This window comes from Strongylocentrotus purpuratus, unplaced genomic scaffold, assembly GCF_000002235.5.
Source record: "Strongylocentrotus purpuratus isolate Spur 01 unplaced genomic scaffold, Spur_5.0 spur5_scaffold_11, whole genome shotgun sequence".
Classification (NCBI taxonomy): domain Eukaryota; kingdom Metazoa; phylum Echinodermata; class Echinoidea; order Camarodonta; family Strongylocentrotidae; genus Strongylocentrotus; species Strongylocentrotus purpuratus.
This window is the reverse complement of record NW_022145596.1, coordinates 7,047,920-7,073,734: the sequence shown is the minus strand read 5'-3', so window position 1 is coordinate 7,073,734 and position 25,815 is coordinate 7,047,920. Positions and strand designations below refer to the sequence as shown.

At 35.5% G+C, this 25,815-nt stretch overlaps 2 protein-coding genes across 2 annotated transcripts; one reads left to right on the top strand and one right to left on the bottom strand.

Moving 5' to 3' along the window:
* Nucleotides 1-1,015: 1,015 nt before the first annotated feature.
* LOC593424 (lipoyl synthase, mitochondrial) lies at nucleotides 1,016-14,769 on the bottom strand. Its single transcript, XM_003724425.3, has 10 exons — nucleotides 14,680-14,769; nucleotides 12,368-12,555; nucleotides 11,723-11,816; nucleotides 10,529-10,609; nucleotides 9,764-9,920; nucleotides 8,467-8,524; nucleotides 8,026-8,154; nucleotides 7,345-7,490; nucleotides 6,478-6,660; nucleotides 1,016-2,947 (listed from the first exon to the last, which is right to left on the bottom strand). Exons 1-10 carry the CDS (start codon nucleotides 14,731-14,733, stop codon nucleotides 2,844-2,846), a joined length of 1,194 nt encoding a protein of 397 aa, XP_003724473.2. The 5' UTR covers nucleotides 14,734-14,769; the 3' UTR covers nucleotides 1,016-2,843.
* A 559-nt stretch (nucleotides 14,770-15,328) lies between these two features.
* Nucleotides 15,329-24,872, top strand: LOC593435 (transmembrane protein 144). Its single transcript, XM_792908.5, has 9 exons — nucleotides 15,329-15,580; nucleotides 16,924-17,046; nucleotides 17,660-17,759; nucleotides 18,578-18,658; nucleotides 19,197-19,320; nucleotides 20,731-20,831; nucleotides 21,642-21,739; nucleotides 22,544-22,761; nucleotides 23,474-24,872. The coding sequence occupies exons 1-9, from the start codon at nucleotides 15,472-15,474 to the stop codon at nucleotides 23,609-23,611; spliced, it is 1,092 nt and encodes a 363-aa protein (XP_798001.1). The 5' UTR covers nucleotides 15,329-15,471; the 3' UTR covers nucleotides 23,612-24,872.
* Nucleotides 24,873-25,815: the final 943 nt, after the last annotated feature.

Sequence of the window (25,815 nt, the reverse complement as noted above, 5' to 3'; positions counted from 1 at the left end):
AGGTGAAGTAAGAAAGGAAAAGAAAACCAAAAAAAAAAAAAAAAAGAAAATTATGTTATGTATTAAGAGATGAATGTTAATTAACTTCTGTCAATGTCAATGTATGACTGCAAAAACATAATTCAAGGCTTTCATTTTCATTTCTTAAACCAAAGCTTTTAAGTTCCCACACCAAAGCATCGTCAAACCATCAGCATAACATTGTCAAGGGATACTTTCAAGATATCTTCAAGATATTGCTGAAATTTTGTTTGGTTCTTTTAAACATGGAAATATGATAACTGATCAATGAGTATGCATCGACTACAAAACAAAAACGAATAAAATCATGTTTGAAACATATCTATCTTCTCTTATCATCGTAGGATTGTTGTTAACTATTTTCAAAGTCAGTGGTTTTGGTAGGTGATATATAACCACTAGTTGTGTCTCACGTTGTTATCTGGGCAGTTAATCTAAACCAGTAATTTGAAAAACTTTACTTGCAAAATTTGCATTACAGTTTTATTTGTTTATTTCTTTGCATCCTGAACTGTCATCTCTCTCTCCCTCCCTCTCTCTCCCTCCCCCCTCTCTCTCTCTCTCTCCCTCCCTCTCTCTTTCTCTCTCTCTCTCTCTCAATCCCTCCCTCCCTCTCCCTCCCCTTATGTTTTCTTCTCTTTTCCTCCACCTTTCACTGACTTTATTCACTTGCTGAATATTCTCTCATGTTGCCATATATTCATCACACCTTCAACTTTCATTCTATGTTATGGACTAATGCAAAATATTAATGATTACAATACCAATATATATTTCTTATATTCTTCAAAGGTTTATATCATTCAGATATTTGTTTTCGATTCAGTCATCTTTCCATGTATATTATAGTAATTAATCTGCATTTAAAAGTGTATTCATAAACATAGAATTAAAAATACATCAATATACAATAACCATGAAATATTGTAATCCTACATAAATGACTAAATGAACAATATTATTATAGATACACATGTTTCCTTAAATCCACTTGTCCATCCATCCCCACATAGGTTCAATGCAGGTAAGTTTGCGCTAACAGTGTACGTGTGGTGCCATATATCTATTTCATAACATAAATGCTACTCATAATGTCCATTATTACAAGCCAACCCAACAGTTCGTGACTGACATGCTATGAGTGCAAACAGGAAGAAGAGCCTCTATCTCTATAAATATACAATCAAACCTATAAACACTATCACTTTCATGAATGACCGACTAAAATTATCAGTACACTATACTCATGCATGCAAACCCTATTCCTCTTTTAAAGACAACTTTCACATAAAATGAAATATATCAAAGTACATGTAATTCCATTGAGTGGCTATTTTAATACTCTCTTTGTTTAGTGTTACACAAACCAAAATGAAACCTTATCAAAGCTAAATCTATTACTGCACCAATAAAAAAAAAAAGTTTGTTTGAAAGTGAAACTAGCTTTAATGAGATAGCGCTCTCCAATTACTGTAATGAAGAATGCAGGGCGTGCAACGACATATCATTCGTTGAGAGTAAGAAGGGCGTTAATTCTATAGTTGCGGATATAAGTTAATGCCCTCGTAGCTTTCAGCAGATGATATGAAGTATATCTGTCATTAATCAAGCATGAAAAGTGAAAGTATTTAATCTTTACTTCTATGAACGATCAGATCAATGTACAATGATAGCACATACAACATGCGGAGGATCTGCATCACGTATGTTTGATGTACACTCAAATATATTTTTTGTTATTTACAATGAGATAGTCACTATGAACAAACAAAGTTAGAATGAATTCAATATTTTTTCAGAATAAAACTTTCCTGTTTGATTACACAGATAGAATAAATAAATACTAAAGAGGGTGACTTGTAAATTCCAATTTCCGTTTGAATCACGGGAAAAACATGAAAGAGATGAGAAACAAGCAACGTCGTAGACCGAAACAGGAAAGAAGACAATTACAGATTTGTTCGCAACTTCTGCTGATGTAACTGCTACTTCGAAAAATTTCATTGATACCCTAAATCAACTGGAAACAAACTTATCATATTCTAAAAACTGAACTCGGTGATTTCCAAGAAAGTGCATTCCTTCTATTTATTCACATTTTTATGACATCATAATTCAAGGCATGTGATGAAATGACCATGTTTGTCATTCCAATACCTAGTTTTAAGTCTGAAAGCCAGACTTTCTGTCATGTATTCAGTGTAACTTTCTTGATATCATAGAACATAAACAAACTTACATGACATTGACATTATACATTCATTGTTACATGTATTGCAAAATGTTAGTTGTGTAATGCACACCTGGTTAGAGAAAAAGGCCCAAATAATCCACTACGAACAGTTTCAGGGGAGATGTCAGACCAGTCATAAACCAAGTCATATGACTATCCCTGATTTGTAACAGAGCGGATCTTTCCTGGAATCGTAAAGACCAACATGCTACTCTATTTTGAGTTTACTATTCATATGAGACTAAGCAGAACAGGAATAAGGAAGATTTCACATGTTTATAATATCTACCGTTTTCTTACTGCACTTCCTTTAGAAATTCAGTAGTGGTAAGGTCATAACATTTGCAGTTACCTTTGAAACAATCATGTTGAAACACGAAGTTACCAGTAACTTTACCGGATAATGCTTATTTCGCTCACAAAAATATGTAGTGCTCAGATAGCCCTCAACGAGACCCAAATAGATCAAAAGTTTCTTGACATATCTGTATTCCAGTGATTGATAAGTCTACTAATTTCAAGTTCAAATAAGAGCATTAAATTTAATCCTGAAATAAATGAATCTAAGGATACCTAACTACATGATAGCTCATAAACGTGTTTCCTCGGTTTGCCCTGCCTTCACAGTCGATGCCGAAGAAAGTGAACTTTCTCTCCTCTTCTCTTTTACCATGTTGGTTAAGAAGTATTCCCCTGCAGGTGTGGAAAAGAGAGGTGGAGAGGGAGATAGAGGGTGAAAGAGAGAGAGAGAGAGAGAGAGAGAGAAAGGGAGAGAAATAGAAAGAGAGAGAGAAAGGGAGAGAGGGGGAAGAGGTGACATAGAGGGAGAAAAATAGACAAAATGGTTAGATACGTGACATATATCTTCTTCTTTTTTTAATCAAGTGAGTACATTAGATTTACAAGAACTTCATACTTGAAGTACATGTTTGGGAAGAGTAATTGACTCTCCATCAGGTCGGCTGTTATTCTTCTTATGATGAAAATATGGCATAAAGATAAAACTCAAAATAAATCAAGGGTAACTCTGGCATACAAAGTAAAGATGAATTACTAATTCAGGGTAGATTCCCTTTAAAAAGAAACTTCAGTACTGGTAAGGGGAATAATTTGGGTGAAAAACATTTTTACATGTATCAATTTAATTATATAATCAAAGAAAAATTGGTAACATATGATGAATTTGATTGTCCTCAAAGACTTTCACATTTTGCATATGAAGTAAATTAAATCTACTTTTCGTAAATTGTAGATTTTTTAAAGACAATAACATTTTGCATGCAGCCGTTCAACTTCACATACATGTGCTTTAAAATGATTCATATCTGCTTATATACTGCAGTATGGTGGAGGTGCATGTATATTTGAGTAGCAATATGATTCTGTGTGGTTGTTAAATTCAAACTATCATTAATTCGCTCAATATCCATGCAAAATCTAGAGAGTGTGTAACAGTAGGAAATTTTGCGCATTTTTTTTTATTGATATGGAACAAAAGAGAATTCTTTTCTATTCATTTTAGAAGTATACACCATGAGTTAAAAAAACGTAAACTGATTTTCAAGTCCTAACACGAAGACAAAAATTATGAATAATTCATATATCAATGTACAACTGTTAAATACTGCAGCTCCAACCCTCAACTGCTGCCTCCCTCTCCTCAAGGGTTGCAGCAATGTCGACATATTCAATATGCTCAAAGTTTATCAAGAGACTTTCTGCTGCAAACACTACTCCTTCTCACCTCTTGCCTCTTTCGTAGCAAGAATAAAATCATCTTATAAAAGGTCATGTAAGCTGCTACATCTCCTAACGTTAGGAGTGGATTTATCAGAGGAAGTTGAGAAAAACTTTGATCGTCTGCCTGGGGGTCTGAGTGCGAGGCTGTTCCTACTCTGGCCTTCCATCTGGGGATCCATGATGGAAGATCGCCTGCTCCCGATGGTGGAGAGAGCATCATAGAAGACCTCGCTGTCTTCGTCATCAGCGGTAGTCAGGGGCAACGGGAGGAGAGCAGCAGGGATACTTCGGGACAGTGAATGGGTAGGGAATTGGATTTCCTCAAGGGAGATGGAGTAGCGATAGAGCATGAAGGGGCGCAACGCACTCAAGCGCTGGTCCTCCAGTGGGTCCAGACTGTTTGGGAAGCCTTGGCAATAACGGAGATCCAGGTCTTCACCGCTGAAGCTGCCCAGGTGTGGGGACTCTAATGCGAGGGAGGAGGTGTTGGACGAGCAGCACAGTATCTCCTCTGTGGTCATAGAGTAACGGTATTTCATAATGGAAGAGCTACGGGGGTGGACGGGTAGCTCTGCGCTATCGAGGCTATCAAAACCGTCGGTTTCACTATCTGCTTCAGTTATGATCATGTCCGGTAGGGAAACCATGTCTTTGTGTGTTGGTACATCTGAATCATCGTCATCTGAGATGAATAATGCCACATCCCCTTCATCGTCTGTCATCTCAACTGGATCACCAATATCTGATTCTTCATCACCAACCACCCACATGACCTTGCATTGAACTTCACCCCCTGCATTAGGATCTGCACTCATTGATTTGAGGGATCCTGCAACATTTTTCAAAGAATCAGACATACCTTCTGTGGAAGAGTCCAATGCATCTAACCCCTTCAGTACTTCTTCTTCGAAATCGCTCACAATTGACTGAATGTCATCCATTTTCTCTTCCTTGTCCTTCTCTTCCTCTTCTCCGTTGTAGACCTCAACATGACCTTTGAACTGATGACCCAGGTCACTTTCCTCATCGTTCACCACTTTGAGACAGAGGGAGTTGCTACTGAAGATCACGCTGCTGCTCCCATGTCCTGGGACCTCATGGGGCTCATGGAGACCCTTCTCGGAACAAGGTGGCCGCTTGTTCTGCCAAGGCCACGTGTTAGACCTTCCACCGCCCCTCCCGACATCCTTTCTTAGCTGCACTGTAGGCAGTATTTCGTTGGGTGTTTCTTTCTCACCGACAGATGTAGCATCATCGGATGACGAACATGGACACCTGAAGCAACCCTTCTTCTTCAGTTTAACTGTTACAACACCACAGATTGCGATAAATCCAATGCATAGTGCAGCTAGGCCAACATGAAGTCCACTCGCTGCTTCCAGAAAAATCATAATGCCTGTTGCTTGGTGTTACAGATCCCTCACTGCAGCAATGTTACAGCTGATCACACTACCATTCAGTTACCAAGTTCAGTTACCACTGTCATGTACCCTATTGAGAAACTTCAATACTCGTCAAATCAGACGTTTTACACCATGTGCACGGCAGAGCTGAAGAAATATGTCATCAGGAAGATAATATTTGACCAGTTTTGCAGTTGCTTTGTTATGCTGATGTAATTGCGGAAAATTCCAATCGTCAGCTTTCAACACCACTTAGAAGCATCATGGGACACATGAACTACCGATATGTTTCTCCCTAATGACTCACAAGCAATGCTTTTTCTGAATTAAATTGAAAGCACTTCTCTTCAAGAGGACAGTGATATAGTCCGTTCATGGTAATATGAAACAGGGAAAGTTGTGCTAATGATAAATGGCACATTTGAAAGTGAAACTAGGTATAACGAAACTTCCATTAATATACATCTACATGACTGTACTTGTTTTTAATTGCTTGAAGTAATGTAGGCACTCCCTCTCTCCCATTTAAAACATGCGACACTTCCTGTTTTTGGTTTCCTTGTCTTTGTCTTTCCAAAGTAAATGTCATAAGGCAAATTTATGACATCATTTAGTGATGTATAATTACAGCTTTCAAAGCCCACGTACTGCCTTTGTGTTGAAGTTTGATACATATAACTAGATATTGCTTAAATTGAGCCCATAGAGTTATGGTATTTCCTCAGTAGTTACAGAACAGAAGAGTAGATTATTACCAGATCAATAATAATAATACAATATTTGTAAAGCGCATAATAAACTCAAGTTTCTCTATGCGCTGTACGAGCATGAATGACGAGAAATATAATCACATAAATGGAATCAACAGAGAAATATACAAATCGTATAACTACTAAAACTTAACATAGTAACTATTACATATTGAATATGACTTCTTGCTAATAATAACAGTAATATACACGTATAACACATTTATATTGTCTATATCATCCATCTATTTTTTTGCTATTACAAGGTGCAGGCGTTATATTTATCTTTTCTAAGAAAGTTGTAAAATAATATTCTGCAATGAATGCTGACCTGCTTTGTAAGATGATCTGACTAATGGACCACTTGCTGTGTAGGAAAAGCCCAGCTTGTTCCCAACTTTCTCCCAGTAGTTGAACTTCTCAGGTGTGACGTACTCTGCGACCTTAAGGTGTCTCTTGGTAGGTTGCATGTACTGACCTAGCGTCAGGCAACTCACTCCTGCTGATCGCAAGTCTGAAAGGAGAGACATGTGATATTGATATGCACAGGATTGTTGAATGTACATATGACCTAAGGGGGGGGGGGGCATTTATAGTCAGTTCAGTGCAGTGCAAAAATTATTTTAGTCCTATCCCCAACATGATGGAAGACAGGGGGTGAGATGTTGGAGGGGGTTTGGAAGGAATGGGAATTGTCTAGGGAAGGCCTTCTCAACTAGTGTATTAGAAAGTGCCAAAACAAAAATGTTATTGAAGTTGAAGTGCCAACCTGTATATTTAGTGACTGTGCTGCGGGGGAGCGTAGCAACTTAACCGCCAACAGGTGAGGTCCAGGGGCGAAACCCCGGCTGGGGTCCAGGGGGCAGAGCCCCTGGAAGCTGGTGGACTTTAGGGCATTTTTTGAGGACCAGATGTGGAATTTGATAATCATAGTTTGATATTGATGTGAAAAAATTACAACAATTCCTGGGTACAATTACACTGGAAGTAAATTTATATGTATTATTTTGATGCGGTGAACACGGGAAATGTCAAGTTGGCTTAACTCGATGGTGATTTCTTGATTTTGCTGAGTTTTTAATTTTAAAATATAATTTTTTTAAATGTCTTTAATCTTTCATCACCATTCCGACTGACTGCGCCACCAGTTGAGAAGGCCTGGTCAAGGGGATACTAAACAGACTTGATATTGACTTACCTTGGAGAGTTTGAAAGACCTCATCATCCTTCTCCCCTAGCCCAAGCATGATGGAAGACTTGGTGAATACATCTGGGTTGACTTTCTTTACATGCTCCAGGACAGTCAACGACTGCTTGTAATTTGCTCTAGGATCTCGTACAAACCTATTCAAATTCAAACATAAAGTAACAGGTATAAATAATAAGTTCAATACTTTAGATCACTCAAAAGTATAATCTCATATATCAGGTGAAGTTGAAACCATAAAAAGTTGAAGGATGTCAAAGTTGTATACTATGCTCAATGTTTGCACTATATTTATAATCATTAATACACCATATGGCTTTGATTTGTCAAAAAATAAAAATCTGATAAATTTCTATTTTCAAACTTCCAAAGTGAACATCAGTAACACAGGGGTTACAAGCCCTGAACCAGCAAAGCAATTGGAAAAACAGTTTGAATAATTGTCCACTGGTTTTGCTTTGAACATCTATGAAAACATAAAATTTGTATCACATTAATTTAAAAAGAGAAAGATAATATTCATGCACAGTAATTCAAATTCCGAAAGAAAACTTAGAGACAAAGTCGATATAATAGCGGTAAATAAACAATCCAGAAAAATGTCATTAAAAATTTCTGTGAGAATCTAATTATTTATAAATATCAAAATTTCGCAGACAAATGGTTCTTTACTTTTGCAACTTGCTGACTGTCTCCACATTGTGAGCGTATACATCCAGACCCGACGCTGCTACCCTCTCCACGGCCTCGAGGTCTCCCCTGAAGTCTGGGGTAAGACACTCCACCAAGATAGTTGGATTCCTGCAGGGCACAAAAAAGTGTCATATTGCATCAATTATTTAATATTGCTCAACACTGCATGAAACAATCAAATAAGCAGCAACCACTTCACTAATAACCCCCCCCCCCCCAAAAAAAAAAAAAAAAAAAAAAAATTGCTTCAAAGGTGTGAGAATATTATGGGACTTACAGTTGACTTATTAATATAAGTGCTTGTGGTCAATCAACAATCATCTGATTTTTACTCATTCAAGAGTTAGAGAACATAAATAAGATTTTTTTTTTTAATCATACACTGTAAATGTACGATGTTTAAAAGAAAAGAGAACTTACTGTCTTTTAATCTCCCTTACAGTTTCAGCAAAGTGCGCTGACCCGCCATCTGGTAAATCTAGAGGTGAAATAATAAGACAAACATGCTTGACATAATAACAATATGAAACAATATATAAACTAATGTCCTTTGGCAAGATATTAATCTATGTATGCCACTAGCCACCCAGGTGTAGTAAATGGATACTAGGTAGGAAGAAATTCCTGGAATGCTTGTGCGCCTTATCATACTAAAGCCAGGCTAATGATATGATTGCAGGGCCCTCAGGGAGAACATTATTGATACTGATGAGGCTACCCTGGGTAAACAAGACATATGTTATTATTATTGTTATCATGGGCTATTTTCAATCCAATTTGATAATGTTCATTTGTAAATAGAATTTAACTTTCTAACATATTGAAGTCCCTCTTGACCATTCTACAAACATAATATCACAGACATGAAATATGATACTATCAGTTCAGATTATCTTATGCCTGGGGAAACCTTCACCATAACATTGAATAAAAGGATGAAAAGCAGACATTTCAAGTTGGTCTCAAGTCTCACCTAAATGAGATGTTTTAGTTGATATTACAAGATAGTATTTGCTTGATTGATTGGCTGATTGGACTATTGTTTACTTTCATTAACACTTTGGTTGCTTTCTTCGCCGTTATGCACGGTTACTCCTTTGCCACACATGCAATTTTGCCCAAAACAGTAGGCACCACTTGAATTTATAAGTATTGCTTTGTGTAATATAATGGCTATGAAAAAGTATCCATTTCCAGTCATGGTTAGCTCCATGACAGGCCATTTAACACCAGTATAGATTAATCTTCCACTCGAAACAGTTATATAATCTTGAAGCCTTTTGGTATATCTATCCCATGATACATACACTGTGGCACAGAAGAATTACATGTATGGTATATAAAGAGTTAAGGAAGCAAGTATCAGTATGTATGGTATTTTTTATTTATTTATTTCTGATATTTATACAGGGTGGCACATATCACCAATCTTCCATGAGGCCCTGTTTGGTAATAATAAAACAGATAACAGCAGCAAGAACTAAATAGATAAATACACAAGAATATAAACAGGTAAAATACAAATTCATTGGTATCCTCATGAAATAAATGATCATTCAAGAATTATCCTTGATATTTGTGAAAGTAGTCATCAGTTGATCTTCACAAAGTCCTATCAAAAGATCCCTATTTGAAGAACTTTGGAAATGAAATCTTTAAAATGTTCAGAACTTCAAAAAGCTGAGATAATTTAGGTATCTGTGAAGAAATCTCTTACCATCTCTGTCGACTGATGTAAGGACTATGTAGTCTACTCCCCAGGATGCGATGGCAGTACCTGTGTTGACTGGTTCGTTAGGGTCTGGTGGAGGTGGCTTCCTCGCTGTTTTGACAGAGCAGAATCGACAGCCTCTTGTGCAGGTATCCCCAAGAATCTAAATAATAGAGAGACACATAAATCAAAAGGGAAGATATTAAAGGCCATGACATAACACAAGATATAAAGATAAACATTGATAAAGGCACAAGGAAAGGCAAATAGGCATTTTACTCATTATTTTCCGACACGGTCCCACACATTTGAAAACTTTTGGGGGAAAAAAATAACGAAATATTTCAATAGTATACATGAACTAGACATATAAACAATGAATAATTATCAGATATAAAATCCCTGTGCACTTCTGCAGTAGTTTGGAAATAATTGTCCTACTTTTCAAATTCAGAAGCCTGGTAGGAATTTATTCCTTGAAATGCTAGAGCACCATATGGCAGTCGTGCTAAAGCCAGGGTAATAATCGGGAGCGCCAGGAGGGTCAAATCTGACTGACATGAGCGCTATACAAGAACCTACTATTATTATTATTATTATCAGTGCCCAGAGCATTTAAAATGAATAAATCCTGTCACTATTATTTTTTTTGTATTAAACCTGAATCAAGAGAGCCAACTGTATGGCTACATGCATTAGGCAGGGATTTGAACCTGCAACCTTCAGATTGAGAGTCAAGCAAATGAACCATATCTCTATGGACCTTCTCACCATGATTGTAGCTGTAGCTGTGCCATGCTCTCCTCCTCCCCAGCATTCTCCAATGTTAGGACACTTGGCTTCCTCGCATACCTAACACAGACAACCATAGAGTTAAAGGAATTGGGTAACTTTGTCTCAGATTCTGAAACAAAATCCTGGATTTAGCTCATGCTGCAATGATAATTATAAACCTTTAGGTCAGTCAGGAACCCCATGACTTTTACAAGCTGATCGCCTGTCTGCTTATCAAGATATTTATAACACTAGTCTATTGGGGAAAATGAGTATGGTAAAACAGGTCACTCAAAGATTATTATTTTTTTGAGGCACTTCATGATCATTATGAAGTGCAATTTTTTTAGGGCTTCAATATTTCACCATATCATAGACACTGATAACATGTAGGGCTATGCATCTTAGATTTAATATTGTTAAAAAATGCTTTTAATAGAATAAGAATGGGTTTTGGTTAAAACAATATAGCATAATCACATGTATGCTTAAAAAGGGGATTATCATGATTATCATGCCTTTATCAAACTATTATTTTAAAAACATAATATGTTTGTTCACATTATTTATGCAGATATAACAACAGATATCACTGAAATTCACTATGATACAGATTGATACGTTCTAACGGCTACACTTTATGAAAGCTTGCAAACAATTGAATTCCTTAACACTAAAAGGATCCTGTTCAAAACGAAATAAACAGAGTACAGGCACTACATGTACATGAAAACCTACATGCATAAAAATTGTATTTATAGCTAGATGGGCATTAACACATATACAAAGTTAAAGATGAGCTTGAGTTCTAGTAATGATAGAAAATAAATTCTCACAGAATCCAACACAATTTACACTGAATGTTCAAGATTACAAATAAGTGACATGTTGTAGAGGGGCTGAGTGATAAAGATAAGGAAATCAAGGCAAATAGGCCTGACACCATGTGGTTATTAAACACAGGTCATTATGTGCGAATGAGAGTTGTGGTTTTTATTAAAATGATTTTCAGTAAGTTTTTGTGGGTTTTTATATTTTTTATTTTAATGGTTCAAGCAATCAATCTACTGCAGGATAAACAATCCAGAATGAATTATAGCCATGTTATACATACGATTCCCATACCAGAGCTCAAGATTAGCTTTAAAAAGAGTTTAACCCATGAGGCAGAATGTGTTATTTCGTTCTTACTGTATGTAAATTGAGGCTTCTAAGGTTCTTTTTTATACCGCTGTAGCTTTTCCCAATGGGTATCTCTGTTTTCAACCATGGAGGAAGACGTAACCTAGGAGATAAAATCAAATACAAATTACATAATTATTTTTAAAAAAATAGATGTTTTGTTCACTGTAGCTTTTTTGAGGAGATTCGGTACTAGTACTAGAGTTAAAAAGCAGAATTTCTTTAATCAATTTTAATATCAGGACTTTGTTTAAAAACTAGAGTTCTTCTATTTTTTAAAAAGATCTTTTGCAGCTTTTGATTGTGAAATGGCTCACACCTTACGTCCTTTTGATCATGTTTATTTTCTTTTTGCTATTAGAGGACGATTTTAATCCCTCTTAGTAGGAACTACATGTCAAGGCTGAATGACTTCACAATTTATTGGTCTATCTTAGAAGTTTGCGTTACAATATATACATTTTTTGTACACATATACATTGATTGATCAACTTCTTGAATTCAAAATTTTACTTCACATTGCATAATCATGCATTTCCAGATATCAATGAAATTCAAATATTCACTGGCAATCAAAACATTTCAATTCACACATATAAAAGTTTTATTAAAATTTCTTGATATTATTCATAATCAGCTTGGGGGCTAATTTACCTCTTTATACCCTTTTCTTTCTTTAAAGTTCCTTCATATCCATGACTTTCTTGTTCCACTTCAAAGTCACCTTCAATGAAATCCCCAAGACTGGGTCCCTCGGCTATCTTCTCCTTCTGTTCTTGAGTGAGGGTTCCATATGTTCTGCATAAATATCTGCTCTTAAAACTGAATGTACTTGCCAACCTCTGTGCAGAAAGTAGGTAGGAAAACACAGAACATAAATACCGGTATGCATCTTTGTTGTTTTAAATGTTAATAATTAGCACATTTCCTTGGGAACATTGGATGTATAGTTGTATAAATCTTTTAATGTTTGTTCTTCTAAGATTAATAATAAATATTTTTTAGAATGCTGCAAGGGGAGGAGGCAGCAATTGGCCTACCTTGTCCTCTACAATATCATTTGTGGAAAAAAAGTATTATGATTGAAGCTTTTCAAATTATAGCCTTATACAATATAATCTCTCTTACTTTTTTCTTCACCAAGTTTCTCCCTTTTTCCAAGACTGTGAAATTATATCTTTAGCCTTAGGGTTCAGATTCATAATTAATAAATCAATTTTTCTTCCTCTTCTTTCCATTCCGACCTGACCTACAACAGGATGTAGAAGATTATGTTAAGTCCAAACATACAATTTTAACCTTGGATTGTGGGTTATTATGCAGTATTACATGTCAGTTAATTATCTTTTATAAATATTGAAGTTCACTCTTCAACTTCAAGAGTAAAGTTAGGACTGAAGATCAGAATACAATCAAACTGTTAAAACTTCAATGAATTTTATCAAGAAAGAAATTTGGATTATAAATTTTGTTGGTACACTCATTAGTCATGGTCATACATATACTCAGTCATAGCCATACTGGCCCATAGTCATGATATTCATAAAATCATTTTGTGATTCACATGATTTCTAGCACATTTAGCCAGCCCAGACATGTCTGTTGCGTTTCCAGTCAGAAATTTAGATAATTTCGACACGTAATTTGATTTTTTTTTCTTCATTTAACTTTCAACCTCTTTTGATTATACATAACAATAATTTCTTTTATAAAATAGTTTGAGTATTTTAAGCATCGTGATTTGCCAAAATGCGTTACATGACATGCAACTATTTTTGGTGCATGCACGATCGTGCCTGAAAAGCGCTATAAAAAGTGATATTGCACGCTAAAAGATCGATATCCAGCGCAGCGTACGCGTAGAGCAAGTAGCGAGGTCTTACCTTTTCATTTTCTAGAACCAACATAACTCTCCTAGACTCTAACGTTACATCTAGACTTTCGTTTGTTTTGATTTTCATGTTCCGCTATTTTATAAAACAACTACTAAATGCAGTGTACGCTCGGTTTCTTCAGATGGTGCGCACTGAGAAATCGCCGCAAGCGGCTCGTGCACAGAGACGGCACCAATCTAAAGAAACCTTGCATGCACTGCATTCACCACTAACAAACGCTGGGCTGTGCATTATTTGTATAATATTTTAATGACAATGTCAATCGACGTCCTTTGTTAAAAAAAATATTTGTAGAAGTGTTTGATGAATATTATTTTTTGGCGCTTGTTCAGAAGACAGCAACCTATCCAAAATTTGACCCGTAACTACGGCGTGGAGATACCCTACTAAAACATACCCAAAATGAAGTAAATATTTATTAAATGTCCAAATAAAGATCATGAGTTAAAAGTTGTTATGTTTAGACCCTATTACCTGTTTCGTGTCAATTTTCTTGTTACATGTATTTTCTTGAGTATTTTTTGGATAAACATTGATATTAGTATACGCTTTTTCACAGGTTTCAAGGCAAACCGCTGCACAATACAAGTACATACCGATCGCGGGTTGCGGACGGGGGCGCGCCTCTGTGAAGTTATCTACCGTAATGTCTCAGATCATCATTACGGTAGATAACTTCACACAGGCGCGGAGTTACGGGTCAAATTTTGGATAGGTTTCTGAACAAGCGCCATTTAAAACAAAATACAATCTGACAATTGAATTGCTGCCAAGACAACTTATGCCAGTGTCTAGACACACAACCCCCATGCATCGTACAGACTACAGAGAAATGATTTGATAATTTAAATGTCTTAATCCAAACTAGAGTAAGGTTACCAAGACATTCCACCCAGCGACCGCCGGCCGCCGGAACTCCTGGCCTGAGAGACCGGTGCAGTGCCGCCGTTGTCGACGGCCGAACGCGTCGGCTGAAGTCGAAGAAGGAATTCGATCGAGGAAAAAGCAAAATATTAAGTCTTGAACTCAAAATCCAGTCACTCTTTTTAATCAGACATTTCATAAACTCACCGAATGAACTTGATGTATTGTTGAGGAAAGATATAACGGCTTTATTGATGCCATTTTCACAAAATATCATCTCGATTGCGTAAGTAAATATGTGAAATAAGGAGATCAATATAGTCTGATCTGTTTCAAGTATATTATGGTGTCTTTAAGTTGTACAGAATCAACATACATAATTTTTTTTTTCTTCTTTTTTTTCCTGTGATTGTAATTATGTTATACTTATATTTGTACTATGTTATCATGTCAAATTGTTTATGACTGTTATTTTTGATGTATCACTCATAGGCCTTTTTAGGCCGGCCGTCTGATGACGGGTGTGATTTTTTAATAAAGAAATAAACTAAACTAAACTAAACTAAACTACATAACTAGGAGCACGTAATCATGCTTGCAATGTCTAAATTTCCCAGACCGACCTAAATTCATTTCACAGCTTTTTTCTTGCCTGTAATTTAGCCAACATTAGCCATTTAAAAGGTGTTCATGGTCATATAAATCACAACACACGTACATATAAGTTTATGATATTCACTGGGATTCATATTTTGTCATTTTGGAAATGATAACAGATACCGTATATTGGTATTTTAGAGAGAAAATAATCGCAAGGTTCAATTTGATCTAATCATGTGACGTGATCAGCTGGACATTACTACCGAATGAAAATTTTCTTGAACATCAGCGCGCAGTCATAAACTTTCAACCAATGACCACCAGGCATCACATCGGAAAACTTAGTAAATCTAATTGCATTTATTGAAGAGATAAGACTTAATTCTACCGGCTGTAACGATGGGTTCTGGGATAAGCAGTAATACTGCAGGATTCATAGGGTCTGCAGTAGCGATTGTTGGATTTGGAAGCAACTTTGTTCCTGTAAAACACGTAGAGACGGGAGATGGTAAGTTTCGTCGAGTTTCTTTCATAGAATCGGACTTTGCTAGCTACCAGCCGCGGGCCGGTGGGTCGCGTACGTGGTGCACCATTAAATGTGGGTGGATCAGGAATTTCAAAGAGTTAGACCTAGATCTATTGGAGTATTGAAATCATGGGCGTAAATCCTTACGTATAATACCTATTGTTCAGGGGGGAATGAGAATATAATCCACAATTTTGTAACCTGACTTTTTCAGACTGATTATACTTTTTAATAATCTCCAAATGCACATGCACTCTTTACTTTGAGTTTGATGACATATATATTTTGTGATTGCTAATAGAGTCTACTCCTATAGTATCACAAATTCTGTTCTCTGATGATCTCCTAATTTTCTCTCCTCCTGCATGACTCTCCTTTCTTGTGAATGATATTTTGCCTACATTATTTTATCTTCTTTGATTAGGGTGTCTGATCACGCCTGCAATTTTGTGTGCTAAAACCCTTCCCATAGAGATTGCAGGCATCCCTATCCAGTCTACGTGCATTGCGCGCTCATGCAAAATTGGTCAATATTTTTATTACCAAATCGAGATTCAAAACTGTATCACTCTTGAGCTTGAAGGCGATGCACAACAAATGTGTTGTCATATGAAAGAACAGGTTTTTCTCCATATGCCCCGAAAGGCTTAACTCAGAACTCTAAAAATATCTTGATCAAAACAGCGATTTAAACATCGTTTCCATCTAATCCATCGTACTTAATGTAATATAATGTTTTAGTAGTAATTCAAAGATAGTAAGATCTAAATCTCATTGACATAATTCCTAGCTAGATCTATTATTTACCAAGTCACATTATACTCATTAAAGGGATCCGGTAACTTTGTCTCAGATTCTGAAACAAAATTCTGGATTTAGCTCATGATGCAATGATAATTATAAACCTTTATAGATCAGTCAGGAACCCCATGACTTTTACAAGCCGATCGCCTGTCTGATTATCAAGATATTTATGATTGGAATTATAAATTTTGAAAACCGTTCGCCTGACGGTTTTCATAACACTACAGTCTGTTGGGGAAAACGAGTATGGTAAAACCGGTCACTCAATGATTTTTACTTTTTTGAGGCACTTCTTGATCATTTTGAAGCGCAAATTTTTTAGGGCTTCAATATTACACCATATCACAGACACTGATAACACCGTAGGGCCGTGTATATCAGATTTAACATTGTTAAACGATCCCTTTAACAAGTAGTGAAGTACACGTATGACTTTTAATAACAGAAGCTGCAAATATGATTTTCATTGTGAATATAAATTTTTTATTTTTACACAGAATTGATTTACATGTAATTTGCAGGTGTGTTCTTCCAGTGGATAATGTGCTCAGGTATTTGGTTTGTTGGTCTCATGATCAATTTATTCCGCTACAGTCCAATCTTCTATCCTCTCTCCATGCTCGGTGGATTCCTCTGGGCTACAGGTTAGTGACAGTTTATATTAAAGTAACATTAATCATCAAGTAAAAAGTAGCAATATTATGTGGAACTGTGTAACAACTAGCTGTAAAAGCAATGAGTTTTTGTCTAGTGCATGATCTCCAATATCATTTTTGAAAAGAGATACAATAAATCATTCAAAAAATTGTCTTAATTTTAACAGCATATATTTGTAACCCCTATACTCAATGGACTGAAGCTCTTGATAGCGTACTAGTAAAAAGGTATTATAATTTTTTATAAAGAATTTCAATATACTGTAATGAATTGTCTGTTTTTGTTAGAACCATTATGAAACAGGGATTAAGCAACTGGCAGTCGTTTATCAAAACCGTCATAACTACAAGATCAACAGCATCTTGACACTTTCGCTCTTCTTGTCTGCTAATTAAGTGTTCTACAAAACTGTCTTTACCAAGACGAGCAACAACTTCCGCGACAAGAGACCTGTCACAACTCCAAACCTGTCATATCTCTTTGGAAAGTCATTCCATCATTAACATGTAGTGCAGCAGTGCAGTATATGCCTATATGGCGTTTGTATGTCAAGTGATTTTGACCCAATACCTTACCTCAAATGTTATATCTGCATTTCAGGAAACATAATGGTGGTGCCAATTTTGAAGACCATCGGACTGGGCCCAGGCTTACTGATCTGGGCATCAGTCAATATGATAGCTGGATGGGCCAGTGGACAGTAAGTTCATTGTCAAGTTATGCCTATATGATGATCAGTAATCAGACTTCATAATATTACTCTTCACAGGAGCCTCATCTTGTACGAGCTTTGCTTTTTATTTAGGCTCCTCAATTTTGGGGTTTTGCTGTACATTAAAGTTAATTGAAGCTATCTACTTGTGTTATTTTATTACTGTACAGGTTGTATGGATCTTAATTTTTTGTTATATGTTTATGTGGAACAAATAAATTTAAACTTCAAACTATAAAAAAAATGCATATTTTGGGAGCATTTTAAGGGAAATGTGGGTGGGGGGTTGGTGAGAATTTCAAATCATACTAAAATACATGTTTTTCTAAGTTTAATAATTCTTAGAAATTTAAGGTCATTGTGACTTTGAAATGACAGATTGCCCTCGTACCCAAGTCAGTGCTAGCCCTGTCTTGGTCATGTGACTGACATCAAATATTTCAATAAAATCATCAGAAAATCTTTTTTTAATTCAAATCATTTGATGTAAATGAATGTAGAACCTACATGAAATCGCATTTATATGTTCTCTTTATCTGTCTGAATATATTTCAAAATTTCCCATCACTTTTTTTTAGCTCACTAAGTTCTCTTGTTGTTAAGAATTTTTTTTTTTTTGGGGGGGAGGGGCAAAACATTGTACAATATGATGTACATATAACATGAGTGTTCTTTGAGAAGAACTGTACCAGTTTAATTACAAGAATCCAGATAAATGCACTTCTATTAATTAATAGAGGGTAGAAATGCATATATCTGTATTTGAAAATTTGTCATCTATTACATTTTTTGTGTATTACATTTAGCTTTGGGTGGTTCGGCTTAAACAAAGATGTGTTAACACGACCGACTCTGAATTACATCGGATTTGCTTTGGCGTTTATGAGGTAAAAAGGTTAAACTTTGATCTTGTATGGAATCTCTAAAAGGATCATCAAATGTTATAATATTATAGACCATATATTATCTTGAATAGAAGGTATGGTATATATATGAATAGAATGTATTTGTTAGACACCTAGTTTTCATGGAATGTGTTAGGCTGTAAATTTTCAATCATTGATCGTAAATTAATCCAGAAATTTGTTTTAGATAAAATGCCAGGGAAACTATTACTGTCAACATCGTAAAAATATGCTCCCGCTCTCTCCCTCTCTCTCTCTCTCCCCCCCCCCCCCTCTCTCTCTCTCTCTCTCTCTCTCTCTCTCTCCAAAATCTAATATAGGTTTACCCTGTATTCAGACGTGTAATCCTGAGTTTGCCAATCATTCATTTTATCATTACGTGATTTGTTGAAAATTACATGTAGGTTTTGCTTTAATGAATAACCGAGACATGAGAGTTGTGCTTTGATTCAAAGCTTAGACAGATTTATTCCAAAAAATATCTTGATAGTTGATCGCTTGTACCTCTGGTTTGTTTCAGATTGGTGATATTTGTTTGGGTCAAGCCAGATCCAGTTGGTCTAAAACAAAAGAAACTGGGTTCATCGACCTCTGCAAGCTCATCTAATGACAACAATCCTTTACTTAATGATGATCAGCATGCAGTAAGTTACTATCCATCTTTCTAGCTCCTTTAAACAAAAGAACAATGGTAACCATGTGTTTTTTTTTTCCAAATTACCATCCACCATGGTAACCATGGTATCGAACAATGACTTTCATTGTTTGATGACCCTATGTTTATCATTGTTCGATACCATGGTTACCATGGTGGGTGGTAATTTGGAGAAAAAAAAACATGGTTACCATGGTTCTTTTTTAGAAGGGCTAGGTCCCATAGCTTCGAGGCCATTTGGCCAAGCGACATTGAAGTGGACTTTGAGACACAGCTTCTCCATAACTTCCTGTCTTTAGCTATTCCATAGCCACTCAAACAACATTCCTGCTAACTACTTGATGTTGTCAGTCCATGTCCTAGTGTTCTGCCCCTGTTTCTTCTCCCATCAGTTCCTTCTTGCAAGATGGTGTTTGCCAAGCTATTCTTCCATCCAGTTATATGCCCAAACCACTGTAGCTGTCTTCTATTTACAATTGTGACGAGGTGATCGTGTGTCCCTATATAACTCCTCATCATCCCTCTCACTTTCTTGTTGGACATGAGCAAAGTGTGGTGGATATGCAGAAGCCTTAATTCTCATACAAGGTTTATATTTATCTCTTAGCCAAAATCAGTGTTGGTTAAATGTTCCTCAACGGCAAATAACTACTTGATGTTGTCAGTCCATGTCCTAGTGTTCTGCCCCTGTTTCTTCTCCCATCAGTTCCTTCTTGCAAGATGGTGTTTGCCAAGCTATTCTTCCATCCAGTTATATGCCCAAACCACTGTAGCTGTCTTCTATTTACAATTGTGACGAGGTGATCGTGTGTCCCTATATAACTCCTCATCATCCCTCTCACTTTCTTGTTGGACATGAGCAAAGTGTGGTGGATATGCAGAAGCCTTAATTCTCATACAAGGTTTATATTTATCTCTTAGCCAAAATCAGTGTTGGTTAAATGTTCCTCAACGGCAAATTTAAAGTACAAGAGCCATTACTTTATATAAAAATGAAGAATTGTACATTAAAAAACTAGCTAAAATGACCATGAAAGTAATTTAAGCCTAAAAGGGAGATTGGGTCTCCAACAGGATTTATAAAAAAAATAATACTCTTGACTTCTGTGACCTTTTCTGAGGTTTTCCTGGTATAGCAGGTGCTCATGAATTCAACTGTTCTTCTGATAATTGAAGTACAATAACTTGGGATACTGTAGTTTTCCTCATAAAACTATGTTTAAGATAAGTTTTTTTCTAAGATGTGCATAAATATTGAACCATGATACTTGGCTACCGTACTTGCAACTTAAAGCATTTTTATCCATCTTTGTCATTTTCATGAGTATTTAGCCTATTTCAATGCACATGTGTTTCAAATAATAGTTTGCCTATAATGCAATCTTCGTTTTACCCTCAGGTAAATGTATCACAAGAAGGAAGCCATGAAGCGATCGATCAGCCATCATCCACAGATGCATCATGGGTAGACAATCTGTCTACTTTGCAGAAGAGAATAGTGTAGGTACAATTGAATATCTATAATTGACCAAAAATTAAACAAATCTTTCATTGGTTGGTGTGATTATAAATTCCTGTTCAGATGTGATGCTGTGGTTAACCTTAAACTTTTTCCATATTGTAAATGAACAGTATACAGTATGCAATGTTGTGGGTACAACATGTTCTGTGAAAGAAATTGACTGCAGTAGAATTTGTGTTGTAATGCCACTTGTATACAATGGGCAGTTTCATAGTTTTATCAGTTGTTCTTTATTGTCAGATACTCAGATTTGACTGTACTGTGTGACTAAAAAAATGTTTACACTAATATAATTGTCATTTATTTTAAAAATCAGGTATGAATGGAAGGTTTTCATAACATGTTTTGGAAGAGTGTTATATCCTGAATCGATTAGTATCATTTTTGTGTATTATGTGTTCACGCTTGGATGAACAGGAGGCATTGTTTGTGAGAGTACAAAAAATCGACTCGCGCAAAAGTATTAAAGTGAGAGAATGAATTTAATGTATCAAATGAGATGCATATTTGCATGAGCTTTTTGCAGAAGCAAAGTCACGCACACACGCGCACAAATGTTCTTTGATGTTTGATATGTGTGGCATGATTAATTTGTTTAAGGGATGTTTTTGGATCTGCAAAGACCGAATTAATACCCAAATCTCAAATAATTTGGGATAAAGCACTCTTTCATAAGTGTATAATAGTAATTAGAAATTTGCTACGTGTAGACTTTTTTTTGACTCACACTGTATGTGTATTCTGCTTTAATCTCTAAAACCATATATATTTTATTTTGTTTCTTGCAGAGGCTGTGTGCTGTCGACAATATCTGGCGTTCTATATGGCTTCAACTTCATTCCATGTTTATGGATTCAGGATAACGTCAAAGGAGCCAGTCAAGAGGGTAAAAAGAATTGGTATTACCCATTTCCTTGGGCATAATGATGTTTAAAGTCGACACTATATGGGCTCCAAGATTCATTCATTAGTAAATTTGAAGTAAAGGTCACAATTTTTACAGCTCTAGCTAGCTGTGCCTACCTCACAGACAATTAGACTTTGATTATTTATTGCATTGCCTCACTATTTATAAAGGCAAAAAATAGAACTGAATAAATACTGAGATTCAAACCCTAACAATGGGTTGATGAAAGGTGGGATTGCATGATTACTATAACCCTATCACTAACCTTAAAGGTTACCAAAGGTGCGCATGAAAGAATAATTAAAGAAAGAACCTTATGAATGAAAGAATCTTGGAGCCCATTAGTGTCGACCGATGTTTAACCTCTAGGCCTGTGGCTAAGAACTTAAACTAGATAGTTCTTTCATGAAGCATCCATATTGGCTTAATTTGTTATGAGATATCTTAAGGAACAGAGTAATGTAATATTTCATCTGATATCAGTTCAAGATTTGTGTATTTTCAGGCCTACACTTTGGGGCACTGAAAATGAAAATAATATGCATTAATGCATTACCTTATATCAATTTTTGTGGATTCTCTGGTTATTAATCACAATATCCTAGAATTCTGCAAGGAAAATACCGTTATGAATATGCCTCCACCAAATTACCACATAAAGCGACACATAAAGCAACACAATTATTGTTGATAGGTTTAATCAAATTTGTTCATAATAACATTTTCTTATGAATTAAATTAATTAATTTCAAGGTCTTTCACTGTCCTTTTTGTCCTTTCCAGGTTTAGACTATGTATTTGCCCATTTCTGTGGGATCTACGCTACTAGTACAGCCTACTTTCTCATCTACTCTGCCTACAAGCAGAACAAGCCCCAGTACTCTCAGAGCCTTGTCCTACCTAGTCTAGTGTGTGGTGCTATGTGGGCGGTTGCTCAGGCAGGGTGGTTTGTTGCCAATACAAACCTCTCTGAATCTGTGGCGTTTCCTATCGTCACAACGGTAAGTAAAACATAAACAGCTCTTGAAGTGTACCAATCACTTAATACTCTATTCAAAATATAAGCTGTGTAATGTATACTTGTTTTTCCAGCTTTTAATAGTATTAGCGTATCTATTTATATGATAAAATATGTGATATGATCATATATTATATTAAATTATTTTACAATACATTATATTATATCATATTATATTGTATTATATCACATTATATCACGTTGTATTATATTTATTACATTTTATACAACACCTACGTGGATCCTTGTCATTTGATTGGAGGATTGTTGGTCACATGATATTCAATAGATGGTATATTGCACGAGTGTGCATTTTTGGTTATATGCAGACTGTGTACCTCTCTGCCGTGCGCGTATCCCTGCGTGTATCTGATACGAAGGCAATCTGAATGTAATCGAGAAGGCTTCACTCCAACTTTAATTTATCTTTAATATAAGGAGTAAAGCATAATTTGTTGATTAACGTTCTATTAGATCTTCTTCGATGTTGTATAAAACAAATAATGAATGTTTTTCATTCGTTTAATAGTGCGAATATTTTCATTTGTAGAAAGATTAACGTTAATTCTATTCAACTCGGCTGACGCCTCGTTGAATAGAATGTTAATCTTTCAACTCATGAAAATATGCGCACTATTGAAGTCATAACCATTCATTATTTGTATAATATTATCCTGTAATTATCTCCATGCCAGGGTCCTTCTATCCTTGCTGGCCTGTGGAGCGTGTTCTATTTCCGAGAGATCCGTGGACTTAAGAACTACATCCTACTCGTCATTGCCTTTACTGTAGCTACGGCTGGAGTTGTATGTACCGCTTTCTCTAAAGTATAACAGGTGCAAGCATCTCTCCCTGAGGTACTGCCATTGAATTGAAATTTCATTGTCATTAACTTTATGATATCAAATGGTGAAGGCAATGTAAAGATGTGTTTGTAACTCATAAGTTAAAAAGAATCAATCAACTCTGCCATTGACTTGCATTTATTTTTTTTATTTTCTCAATTGATAAGAAAAAACACACATAAGGTTAACAACTAGATTAATTATACCCTTACCATTTAAAAAAAAATGAAAACGAAATGTCAAAAATTGATACATTCCAATTTTTGTTTTTTGCATGTGGCATAATGAAAGCTCACATCAAGTATTCTTTAAAGGCACTAATTCAACCAGTCCACTTTTCATTTTTGAGTTATGAAAAAAGAAAGATTTCTTTTTACAAGGGGTATGAATAATTTAGTTGTTAACTTTATTATGTGTTCACCAAACAGTTAGGAGTACTTACCTCTACCATTGACTTGCAATATTTGTTTTTATTACCTCTGTGATTTCAAAAAGATAAGATTGTACATAGCTATAGCTGTACTTAATCAAAACAGGAGCAATCATCTCCACAAGGATATTGAAGTACTGCCGTTGATATGAGGTCATTCTCACTATTGCCTTTCTATCAGTATTAACTTACCGGTACTAATTCTTATTTTTGATAATGTGAAATTATTTTGTGAGGAAAAGCCATAATGTGTTAACAAATTTTGTGCATGAATAATCTGAAATCTAGATATTGCAGCTGGTGTTAGTAAAGTGTGATCTTTATATTTTCACATTATCTATAATTTTTTACTTGAATCTGACTTTGTACATTTTTATAATTGTATGATACAGTTTCATTAAGCTGTTAACAAATATAAATACTGTATAGAAGTAGAACTTGTTATATAATTTCAATATGATTTACTGAAGTACATAATCATGTGAGTAGACTAGGGCGTCAGGTTCTTTAAATGATCATGTAAGTTTTCGAGAAATATATATTTTTCTATCAAATTCTATAATGTATTGCATAGAGCTTTTATCCATAATATTTTGTATACTGGTAATTTTTTTATATATTTTCAAATTTGTACTGTGGGTATTGTAATTAAAATGCTATTTAGATCACTGGATCATTTATTGATACATTTTGATATTTTTTAAAACCTAATGTCAGACATTTGCGAATCATGAAAAGGACTTTTAACTACATGTAGAACTAATAAGTCATATAAGATGGGATATTTGCAAGCAAATATTTTGGGGGGTGGTTTAGTGGCTTAACGGGGGGGGGGGGGGGGGGGGGGGGGGGGGGGGGGGGGGGGGGGGGTCTAACCCCTAATGTACTTCAGACTACCCAAACTAATTGGATAGCCATACACAAATATAGCTAGTTAGCTGCATTGTGTATTTAGTAATTAAAATCACCTTTTTCCTATTCTAGAATATTGTACAACAAAACATTGTATAGCAATATTGATGTTTGGGGCATAATTGTTTTGAATGCAAAGGCTCAATGAAAAATCAGGGTCCACTTCGTAAGTGAAGGTTGTATCGTACAAAAAAATGTAAAACTAGCAGGGCTCATCATGGGTTTCTGCTAGACTAACACTAAACATCAGTCAATTGACATCTTCAAAATCTGTTTTTTTGATGTGGCGTTATTACTATACTCATTTTTACAGGCGTACACTACTTTCAATAAGAACTGTACTTCAGACTACCCAAACTAATTGGATAGCCATACACAAAATATAGCTAGTTAGCTGCATTGTGTATATAGTAATTAAAATCACCTTTTTCTATTCTAGAATATTGTACAACAAAACATTGTATAGCAATATTGATGTTTGGGCATAATTGTTTTGAATGCAAAGGCTCAATGAAAAATCAGGGCTCAATGAAAATTCAGGGTCCACTTCTTAAGTGAAGGTTGTATCGTACAAAAAATGTAAAACTAGCAGGGCTCATCATGGGTTCTGCTAGACTAACACTAAACATCAGTCAATTGACATCTTCAAAATCTGTTTTTTTTATGTGGCGTTTATTACTATACTCATTTTTACAGGCGTACACTACTTTCAATATACAATGATTCTTTAAATGATGTTTCTCTATACAAGTGTTGTATAAAATTATCATAACTCAAAAGTTGCTACCCTGGGTAAATAAATGTTATATATTATTATTATTATCATTATTATTATTATTGTTATCATTAT

Bases quoted from the DNA above. Each gene is read 5' to 3' on its own strand.
- LOC593424 (XM_003724425.3), bottom strand. From the start codon at position 14,733: ATGGCATCAATAAAGCCGTTATATCTTTCCTCAACAATACATCAAGTT. The intron at 9,921-10,528 runs GTGAGAAGGTCC...TCTATTATTTAG, and splicing joins CAGCTACAGCTACAATCATG to ATTCTTGGGGATACCTGCAC. The intron at 2,948-6,477 runs GTCAGCATTCAT...CCACACCTGCAG, and splicing joins CAGATCATCTTACAAAGCAG to GGGAATACTTCTTAACCAAC.
- LOC593435 (XM_792908.5), top strand. From the start codon at position 15,472: ATGGGTTCTGGGATAAGCAGTAATACTGCAGGATTCATAGGGTCTGCA. The intron at 15,581-16,923 runs GTAAGTTTCGTC...TGTAATTTGCAG, and splicing joins ACACGTAGAGACGGGAGATG to GTGTGTTCTTCCAGTGGATA. The intron at 18,659-19,196 runs GTAAAAAGGTTA...GGTTTGTTTCAG, and splicing joins TTTGCTTTGGCGTTTATGAG to ATTGGTGATATTTGTTTGGG.